The sequence below is a fragment of the Hippoglossus hippoglossus genome, chromosome 16 (genome assembly GCF_009819705.1).
Source record: "Hippoglossus hippoglossus isolate fHipHip1 chromosome 16, fHipHip1.pri, whole genome shotgun sequence".
Lineage (NCBI taxonomy): Eukaryota > Metazoa > Chordata > Actinopteri > Pleuronectiformes > Pleuronectidae > Hippoglossus > Hippoglossus hippoglossus.
In genome coordinates, this window is record NC_047166.1 from 9,990,865 (window position 1) to 10,001,908 (window position 11,044).

An 11,044-nucleotide genomic window follows, 5' to 3' on the forward strand; every position below is an offset into this window, starting at 1 on the left:
TAAATCTGATGGTGATCTCACAAAGGGAAAATTGTCTTTGCATTAATAGGGGAATTCAATACCACTGTGAGGAGGTAAGAGTTTCCAAAGAGAAAAGGTATAAAGGGTTCTGTGGAACCCCAGGAGTCTGAGACAGGCCTGATAATTACCTGCATGGCACGCTGCTATTTCTACACAGGTGGGTGGGCCGCAGCCAGTCTGCAGCAGAGGTCAGTGGAGCCCTTCATTAGAAGCGCCGATGACGCTCCACCGGGTGCACTTTCACTCTCTGGTTTGCTGGGGTGGATGCAATTACTGGTTTGCTCATAATGGTTATTCCATCACTGCAGAACAGGAGACCACTATAAACAAAATGAAGTGCAATTGTACGTCACCGAGCACTAAACGCTTCACCCCAACTGATCTCAGTCTTTATACCAAAACACTCTCACCCCATCATCGAACATTGTTAACATAAGCAAGCAAAGCCAAATAAATGAGTAAACGAGTCATTTTTATTTCACTTCTCATATTTCAATGTTTTATTTATTTAAATAATTTAAAATGGACACAAAATATCCCGCCGACAGTCTGCACATTAACAGGAGTTTCAGAGGCACATTTTCCATCCACTTTAAGACAGCGCTTCAGTGTGTTTCCTTGGGAAATGTAGGCCCCGCATGCATTTAGATCAGAGAGAAAACCTGCCAGAGAAACCCTGCCGGTGCAACGGGTGGGGAGACAGTTTCTATCAAACGTGGAAGTTCTGCTACTGATGTATTCTCTGGTACCCACATGGCTGGTAGGAGAGCTGGGTATGTAAGAGCACATACTGCTTGGTAGGGGAAGCAGGGGTGGTTCAAGTCACATCACTGTGTTAATACAGAGAATAGATGATTCTTTTTGTTTAATAAGAGTTGTTTGTCAACCTACCCTGTTCCCGTACAGCCACTGATCTATGTCTTCACACACGACGACAAGACAGCTGAATATGGATAATGTCAATTATAAACAGCTTTTGAAAATATTGGACAGTGAAACAGAGAAATAAAAGAAATTTAAAGGGCTTTGAGACTCCATAGCTTTACTTCATTCAGTTCAGTTATGAAAAATTCATTTTAAAAACATGACAATTTTGTGTGACATTAACAATTATGTCTCTCCCAATTCTGACTTCTTACATTATTGTTAAAACATCTTCTACCATCACTTCCTTTTGAGCTCAGTTTGAAAACCTGATTTAAATTGTAAGTAGCATCGTGATTTAGACTCAACAGTGGGCCTGGCTGAGCAGTACACAGTACCATCACAGCAGCGTTTATCAGGAAACACTTTAAAAAAAAGAGTCTGAGTCTGAGGCAACATTAGCTTTGTTTCGTCAATGGCCAGACATTAGAGGCCATGTTTTACAAAGTGAAAATAATTACCTATGTCATTCACTCATAAAACGGCCAAGGAAAAGATACAAATGATGGCATGATATCCTGAAAAGTCTATAGGAACAAGTATTTTTCACAATGTCTTCAGGTATGGAAATAATTAACCAACCTCAATATAATGCCAACAGGACAAAGTCGTGGCAAAACCAAGTGTAAGGTATGAGTACAAAGGGGAAAGATTGGACTGGTGGTAGAAAGAGTCAGCAAAAAGGAGAATCAAAACATCATTAGCACACTTCATATTTATATTTACACTCTCGCACACGCACGCACGCACACACACAAACGCGCACACACACACACACTGAGAATCTCGCTGAGGTATTAAAGTCGCCTCAATGCACGCTTTTTATCTGCTTTCTTTTTCCCTGCTACATTATTACTGCTACTACTACTACTGTTATTGCTGGTGGTGGTACTGGCTCCGCTAGCTCCATTACCCAGCGTTGCTGGCATAGCTGCTGCACTGGGTCCCGCTCTCTTTGTGGGGTCACCTGCGTGCTTCTTTGGCTGTGGGCCATCATTGGAGTCCGGAGGAGCCCCAGATGTCCCGCCAGGCCCACTCATGGCGTGGATTTCTGTAAGCAGACGAGCGCGGGACTCGTATTCTGCATAGTCCTCTAACAGCAAACGCCCGGCCTCTTCGTTCAGAGCCGATTCTGGGTTTGGATGGATGAGAAGACACTTGATCGTCTGTTGGGAAACAAAAAGAGAAGATAAGAAATTTAAAATTGGAGGAAACAAAGTTGATACTCAGAACAATGAAGAGTGATTATTCATCTTACAAGTAAGACGTGTCTGAGGCCAAGTTCTGCCTTCCAGTCCCGTTTCAACACGTTGACACAGATCTCTCCCTTGTGACCGACATTGGGGTGAAAAATCTTGGTCAGGAAATACCCCTTGGGTGGAACCGCAGGGAAGTCCTTCCCAAGGACCAGACGCATTCGGAAAATGCCACCAGCAAATGGAGTTCCCTCTGTCAAAGCATAAATAATTCATCAAATGAACAATATGTCAAGACTGTGCCAAACTTGCTCCATAAAAAGAAAGCGGGCCAGAGAGCTGCAATCGAGTCGACTCACACAAAAAGGAAAACGTTAAATCCAAGTCAGTCGTGGATCATTTAGTTGAAACTTCTCGACTTTATTATAATCCATTTCAGTTCTGATGAAAACGTACACTCTAATAAAAATGTGACCTTATGAAATGTACTCCACTGCCACTTGAAAATAATGAATACATTACCTGCAATAGCTTATAAGTGTATTGTCCTGGGACAGAGGAAAGCAATATGAGGAGTTAATAAAATGTGGACAATTGTCAGGCTCTTCAAGGCCTGCTTAACAATAACAAGGTCTGAAACAATGAGCTCATAGGCCCCGTACACACCTGCTATTAACATCTGCCCTGAGAGATCCAACCACAAGTGGCCAGCATTAAGTACGCGTGTTCACACCTGGTATTAAAATGCGCCCTGGATGCATCTCCTGTGACCACATCTCACTTCCCCGCTCTACATGCAAATGAACACGCACTTGTGTTAAGACCAAACGATGTTGTTTTGTGTCGTTTGTCTCGTGCAGCTGTTGTTGAGGATTCTTTGAACATCCTGACACATTACATCAGTACAGCACCATTAGGAGAACAGTGCCTGTTTAATTCCACACATACTCCGTTCTGTGAGCAATACCCAAGGTCAGGTTATAGATAAAGGGCCAACTAGCAACACATTGTAGAGTCTACGCTCATGGACTTTCACATCTAATTCAGATGCCCCCGACAGAGAGGCACCAACTTCATCTCTTTTGCGTATTACACCAGTGGCAAGACGTAAGCTCACAACATGATTTAGGAATGCATACTTAAGAATTAAGTTTCCAATAGGATGCAAACACCTACATGTAACATAGAGAGTGACAGCAATTCTAGTCTTTCATAGATGTGCTGTTGGCTGGCCCAAGTGGAGGGAGATATATTGGGATGCTGTGCAAGACATCTTCAGAATTGGAGGTGACAATTGCTCATGTTACTCTGTTGGCATTTGTATATTGTTCCAAACTAACAGAATGATTACTTACTCGACGTTCTGACAGAAGACATTGTATCACGTGTCTATCATTGGGGGTGTTCTGCTCAACAAAGTGAGCTTAAGTTGTCTTCTTGAGTTCAAGCTCCTTCTCATTTTTCTTGTAATTGAATATTTTATAAATGGTCATGAGTAAAATGTAATTTAAATATGAACCCACAGGTGTGTGTAGAACAGTTTCACATAAAAAAAATCTGTGTTTCTCTGATGTGTTTAGGCCGACACAGGGTGTCAGTAGTTTATTCTACTTGTTTCTGATACTTGAAGGTCCGGGCGTCAGATGACAAAAGGTCCTTCATCTGTTTATAAGTAGGCTATAATTAAATATGTATGGTTATAGAAAGTGACAGTGACGTGACTTTAGAGTGTAAAATAAAAGTCGGATAGAACCATTTTAATGTCTGGCCATTGGCACATTAAAGAATTCCCTGGCATTTATGGAAAACTCTAAACTTTACTGGGCAACAGCCAACAATATCTGAAATTTCAAAACCTGTATTTGTATGAGCCATTCACTGCTGCACGCAATTGGTGTTTAATTTCCGCATGATAATTTTCAATGGCTTATACAATGGGATGCTACGGTGTGGCGAACTTCTATCTTAAAGCAGAGGAGCGGTAACATGCGCTGGCTGACGAGGACAAGAAAACACCTCCAGTAATGGAAAGATCAGGTGTAGTCCATTCCCATTGTCCTCCACAATGGTTTTTCTATATGTAAATTCAGTAAGCACTACCCAACACAGAAAGCCCATCACTGTGTAATCCTCACCTGGTCCTTCTATGGCTGTGTGCAGTTCAGTTATGTCTTCATCGCTTGGATAGATCTTAATACCCTCGGGGGGGTCCGCAGCTAAGGCTGAAACCTCTTTGTAAACCAAGCGAAGAATATGAGGCGGCAAATTCTCCACATTAGAGTTCTGGAGAGAAACAAACATGTATCAGGTTAAGAACATATACAAACATAGGGCTTCAACAAAAGGGAAAAACTATAAGCCAGGGATTTCTTAATAATAAACGTTTCACTTATAAAATGGAACTTATATGCAGCTAAAATGTTGGTTGTGTTTCCTTCAGATAGGCAACTTGTTTGGCACCTGCAATTTGACTTATGCAATAATGCCACATCAAACTTGAGATAACATTGAAAACCGGTATTAGCTTGAATTATTATGATAAATTATTTTGAGACTAAAACAAAGCAGTTTGATCCCTTTTAATAATATCCACGATAACCTTACGGTGTACGTTTTCTTAAATAATGAAACAAGAATGAATGATCACTCAATATCCGTGTAAGAAGAGAACAGACCCTGATCGGTTTGATGTGGGGCTGCAAAGTTTTAGCTTTCAGGTTGTGACACCACATGTGTATCCTCGCATAGGTTTTAACATAACATGATTAACGTGATTATCTGACATCTCTACGTCCCCAATATCTTCACTGTTTTACTGGAGCAATGGTGTAACATCCGTCCAGAGGGAACTTTACCTTAGCATTAGCAATGCTAGCCTTGCCCCGACCAGATAGAGTTAAAGCTATCCTGTGGGTTCTAAATAGGTGACATCGTCTTTATTAAATTCAATTGATGAGTTAAATTCATCCAATCGCAGATAATGAATCTCAACAATGGTCACAGACTCCAGTGAATAGACAGAACCCCCCAATTAAAAGCTCGACGGATGGCGACGGCTAAACATCGGATCAAGCTAGCGGCTACTCTGGTTAGCCGTTAGCATTGAGCTCGGCTAGGTGTCTTACCATCTTTAAAAAGGACTTCTGTAGAGTTGGGGGTCTCCTGGCTGGTGAGAGGTCCGAGGCGTCTTTTCCGTTAATGCTTGAAAGTAAAATAATATCTTTGATGTCAACTTAGTCTCACTGGCTGCTGCTCTTTTCTTTTTTCCCGTTGACACAGGAACAAAAATACGATCCTCGGTTTAACCTACCAGCGCCGACCAATGGGCTTCTTCCTGATGGCGGACGGTGCAGAGCTTCAGCCAATCACGATGCAGTGTTGTCCGTGTGTCACAGTCCAAAGCTCTGTCAGCCACACGGTGTCGAAAACGAGACGGATACTGGTCAGCTATTGGTCTGTTTGAAAAACTCAGCTCCAGACCCCGCCTCCAGCAGCACTTAAACAATTGAAAGTACAGTTGAAAGTACAACATGTATGTTGCTTTAGTAAAAGTATGTAAATACGTAAATACTTTTACTATTTGTACTAGTTTCAACAGAAAGTAACTTTAGGCACATCTGTGTCATCTGCACATCACAATATGTCCTTTATATTTATGTACAAATGGTTTTTCTACTTGCTCGTACAATCATCCTGTGCCACTGCACTTTACCTAATAACATTTCTATACAAACCACTACACTTAAAGGTGGATATAATGTACATAGTTTTAAAAATAATTTGTATTCTCTAGTTTCCCCGGTGTGTGGATCAATGAAGTTTTATCTTATCTTATCTTATCTTAAATACGATCAGAAAATATAACTTAGGTGTCAGACTAACAAACACAATGCAGTAAAGCGGTAATGCAGAGTGTGTGTTATTATGTTATATTATTGGACTATTACTATTGATGCATTCATTTCTTAGCTGCAATTTATTGTTGTGGCTGCCGGTTTAGACAGAGCTGTAGCAGTAAAATGCAACATATATAGACCAATAATCTTTTTCTGTAGTTTAATTTATTTTACTTAATTTGATATTAGAATCAGAATCAAAATCGAGTTAATTGCCAAGTAGGTTTACACATACAAATAATTTGCTGTGGTGTGTTTGTGCAAGCATAAATATATATATATATATATATACATATATAAGCACCAGGGAAGGGATCGTGTAAAACGTTGTAAATAACACTTGAGAATGGATTGTGCAAAGTAAAGTAAGCCACAGGAAGTTAGTGACAGATAGTAAAGTCTCAAGAGTGTAAATAGATAGACAGACAGATGGACAGATAGATAGATAGACAGATAGATAGATAGATAGATAGATAGATAGATAGATAGATAGATAGATAGATAGATAGATAGATAGATCATCTTCACCACCAACAATCAGACTGAACACTAGATGGCGCACTAACATAACGCCTGTAGTTATTAGCAGGGACAGAGCCTGGTGGGTTGAGAGCGTTAAGTTCGCTGATCCTAAACAAAGAGGTAACTTACCTTCAAGATGTATTTATACTATTGATTTGTATATATTATTAATTTTAAAAGTTAAAGGTTGAAGTGAAGCGTGTCTCTGGTCCTCCTGTGTGTGTGTGTGTACCGTAAATGGGCGTGGCTACCGCACAACAACAACACAACAACAACAACGGGCTCTGCTTCCGGTTGTTCTGGATGTAGCTGTCAGACTCCAGCATCTTTCAAACGAGGAACCGCTTCATCAGCAGGTCAGTGGCCTCGTGTAGCTGCTGTGGTTAACAACAGTGGCTTCCTGCAAACTGTCAGCAGCCAGATATGAAGTGTAACCAGGGGGCGTCCACACGTTAGCCTCCTTTAGCCGCTAGCTGAAGACTTGTGGGTTAGCTGAGTGGTTAGCTGCTGCGTTCGCTAACCATCTGTAACCCGGTGTGGACTTCGCTAACGTTGCTTTTTTCCCTTGTCTGTGTGTGTTCAGCATTAGCATGAGCGAAGGAGACGTGTTTCATGAGAAGCAACGACTGGAGCTGTGCGCCATCCACGCACTGAACAACGTGCTCCAGGAGCGGGTGTTCACCAAGGAGACAGCCGATGACATCTGCAAACGGTAGGGAAGCAACTGCACGACGTGTCGGTGTGTGGGACCAGCACACCACACGTCTAAAGCACGAGTCAGATCACATGAAATAACCGTAGTTTGCTGAGGCAGCTTCCCCCTCGACACACTACTGTCCCCCAGCTCCATCTAAACATTTGTAAATGTCCAATTTGTTTGCAAGTTAATGGAAAACGTGGCTTTCTGCACAAAGTTGTTGTCTCCTGCATTTCGAATTAAATGCAGCTGATTACACGTGTTTCTATTGTTTCGTCCTCCCAATTCAAATCAATGGGAGTTGTCTAAATATCAAATCCACCTCTCTGTACAACACAATGTAGTTTCAACAGCACCAGAAACTGTCACCTGCAGAATGATCGTAGATATGAATCAACACATCTTTTATATACAAACAATTCAACAAAGACTTCACTAAGGGAGGAATTGTTTCAGGACTGTTGGATTAAACTGCTTTAGTTCCAGTGAGTTGTTCTTATTAAACAGACAAATAACAGTTTATATCCTTCACTAAAGTTACTTAATAAAGACATCATAATCATTTTTTTACATATTGTTCCCCATGAAAACATGATTGTTTTACCTTTTATGCAGCAACTGACTGAATCTTCACAGTTTGTGACCCTGCAGGTTTCTGCATTTTATCATTCAAGGAAGACTAGAGTTTATAAAAAATAGATTTGAATATGTTACCTACGGTTTGATAACCAGTTTGAAAAAAGATAAATATGTATGAAATGAAACGTTAACCTTCAGGGAAAAGTGAAGAGCACAGCAAACAAGCCAAACGTGTTGCCATTGTTAGGGAGGTTATTTACAAAATGAATTGACTATGGGACGAGGTGAGTCATGATCTGGGACTCATGATCTTGGCTAAAGACAAGGCGAGTTTATTTGTAAAGCACATTTAAACAGCATGCAATCCAATGTGCCTTCATGAAAAAGATTTTCCTGTGGGAAACCATGTGACTCCAGGAACTCAAAGAATCTTTTGTTTAAAACAAAGTCTTTTTGGAATGAAGGATGTCCTGAAAAAGAGTTTCATGAAATTGAAATTACCATGGATGACAGTTGACAGAACCCAAAGATATTCTCACAGGAGAGAGCAGACAGAGTGTGGTCATGATTCCCAGCAGCTCTTGCAGGAAGAGTCCTTCCCACCAATGGGCACTAAAATACTTGGTGGGTTTTGAGTTTAAAGTGGTTCATTGGTCTGTTGCTCTCTCCGCAGGCTGGCTCCACAGTGTGTGGTGAACCCTCATCGGTCAGTGTTAGGAACAGGGAACTATGACGTCAACGTCATCATGGCAGCACTACAGAGCAGGGAACTGGCTGCAGTGTGGTGGGACAAACGCAGGTGAGGGAGACACTGAGCCCTGTGTGATTAGAAACCTTTATTTTCAGGAACTACAGGCCTGCTACTGCTCTAACATGGGACAGTCCAACTCAGAACACACAGCACTTAACAACATCCCTCATATGTCTCAGCTTGTTTTTCAGGTGGTAGTTTTTTTGGGGGGGGTTTGTTGATTTGTTTGTTGACCTTTGTGTCTTAATCAAAGAACAGTCTTTGGATTCACAGATAGATGAAGAGATACTGATTTCCATATATACGATAATTCTTTAATTCCATATTTACTATTATACTGGAAAATCATTAAGTGCAACCCAAGGGCACATTGCATTGCATCTGTGTTCTAGGTTGATGTAATGAACAGTTCATCATTAAATATCTCCTGGAATGCAACAAATATAATCAACAGATAACTAAAATATCTAAAAGTGGAAGTTTTGTTTAATTCACTCTTTCTCTGTTACTTTTTAAATGCAGGACGGTACAGAGCCTTTGTGTGTCGAAGATCCAGGGCTTTATTCTTAACGTTCCATCGCGAGTATCGCTTGGGATCGTTTCCCTCCCGCTCCGACGGCGGCACTGGCTCGCAGTTCGGCAAGTTAACGGGCAATACTACAACCTCGACTCCAAACTGAAGAGTCCCATGTGCATTGGTGGAGAAGCAGAGCTACGGTAAGAATGTGTATTTACATCAGTGTGTGTGCGTGCTTCTGCTCTGAATTAGATTAAAACTTGGCGTTTGCTGCTTGAACCCTGACTCTGTCTCAGTGAGTGAGTCATCCCATATGAGTGGTCACATGAGGCTTACCTCACTGTTTGTGTTTGGATGCGGCTCTCTTGTAATCTAATAGCCTGTGTCCACGTTGTGTTAACCGTCTCCCTCCTGTCGTCCTTGTTCCAGCTCATTTCTCAGTGAACAGCTTTCTCAGGATGTGGCAGAGATGCTCCTGGTCGTCCAGCGGGACGTGGAGGAGGACGGTTCATGGCTGAACCCTGACAATCCCAATAAGTGATGCCTTGGCACAGGACACACCTTTTACATTTTAGCATGGAAAAAAAAAACTCCTGGAAAAATGACTGACTGTTTTTTTTAAACGAACACCTCATTTCAAAAACCTCTTCAGGGAATGCACTAAAATACATTTAAGTATCTGCAAATATACAGACAGAGGGAGTTCCAAAGAGAAGCAGAGACGGGCGTTTACTCCTGAAATGAAGAACTGTTTTGATTGTAACAACTTTTGAAAAAAACGTGTACTTGCACTCTCCTGCTCTTGGTACGTTTGTTTGAGAAGGTGCATCTAAGCTAACAGTTCTGCAAGTTTGAAGCCAATAAGTGCGTTTGGTGATACTTGACTTGAGACATACTGTGTTACTGAACTTTCACTGTTTTTGTGGTAGAAAAATTGCAGACATTGTTTGTGCATGATAATCTACATTCGCAGTAAAGATAACTGGACTATGTTGATTAGGGAAACATTAACAGAAGAAAAAAAATTGAATTTGCCAAGTAGGACATCACTGGACTGTTATTATCCAGATGCCAAAAGTAGATTAGTATGTACAAGATTGTAAAGTGAAAACTTATCAGTTATCTCTTAGCACCTGGGTGCACCATCTCTTCCCACGACCTTCGTTGTAGACTTTCTATGCACTACAGAGTTAGATTAGTTAGCACCGTTTGTCTTTGTGTGTGTTCATACAGGCACATGTTGTGTGAAGGTGTCAACTGCTGAGACGTTGAAGGACTATACCAGTGTCTTAGCATGTTTTCAACAACTTACTACAAATCAGTCACATCTTCAGACTTTGTTCGGAACTTTTGTTTCCCTTAATAGTTATTTATTTAATTTCTTACATTTTGGTGCAAGTTTTGTTGCTGTAGTGTGACAACGTTACAGAGTCCACACAGTAATGAAGCTTTGACAAAATTTAATTTAAGTAAACATGACGTTGATTGCGAAGGGTTAACTCAGGGCTGGGCAAGATGGAAATATTCTTATCAGTCAATTTGATAAAAGTCACATTATTATTATTATTATATTAGATGGATTTTTGCTCCTGAGTAAAGGTGTTTTTAAACTCTTCTTTATGAGCAGAGAATGACAAATACTTCATAAACGGCAGCTTTTAACCAGTGGTTGCATGGTTGTTAGTAAAATCACTTTTTAAAATATTAAATCCACCTGATTAGTTGTAAGTTGTTGAGTTAAACATGTAAGAGCTCTGGTGCTGTGACTGTATGTAACCTTAATGTTTGTACCTCGTCTCTTGTTGATCTATGCATATCCAAAAGAAAGGAGCACCGTCTCCAGTTCTCACTAGTGACTAACTCGCACCTCAGAAGCTCAGAGGTTCATTATATTGAAGCTTATTTATATTAAACTTTGACCTCCTCTTTTCAGTATGAATC

The 11,044-nt window shown here is 40.8% G+C and overlaps 2 protein-coding genes across 3 annotated transcripts; one reads left to right on the top strand and one right to left on the bottom strand.

The window, feature by feature from the left end:
- Positions 1-491: 491 nt before the first annotated feature.
- On the bottom strand, positions 492-5,465 carry ube2s (ubiquitin-conjugating enzyme E2S). Its single transcript, XM_034609829.1, has 4 exons — positions 5,267-5,465; positions 4,277-4,424; positions 2,204-2,394; positions 492-2,111 (listed from the first exon to the last, which is right to left on the bottom strand). The coding sequence occupies exons 1-4, from the start codon at positions 5,267-5,269 to the stop codon at positions 1,743-1,745; spliced, it is 711 nt and encodes a 236-aa protein (XP_034465720.1). The 5' UTR covers positions 5,270-5,465; the 3' UTR covers positions 492-1,742.
- Positions 5,466-6,622: 1,157 nt separating this feature from the next.
- josd2 (Josephin domain containing 2) lies at positions 6,623-11,038 on the top strand. 2 transcript variants are annotated; one of them, XM_034609830.1, is made up of 5 exons: positions 6,624-6,915; positions 7,143-7,271; positions 8,509-8,634; positions 9,109-9,303; positions 9,533-11,038. In XM_034609830.1, the coding sequence occupies exons 2-5, from the start codon at positions 7,150-7,152 to the stop codon at positions 9,642-9,644; spliced, it is 555 nt and encodes a 184-aa protein (XP_034465721.1). In that variant the 5' UTR covers positions 6,624-6,915; positions 7,143-7,149; the 3' UTR covers positions 9,645-11,038. The 2 variants fall into 2 exon arrangements, with proteins under 2 accessions (XP_034465722.1, XP_034465721.1); XM_034609831.1 differs by having other exon boundaries at positions 6,623-7,271.
- The last annotated feature ends 6 nt before the right edge of the window (positions 11,039-11,044 follow it).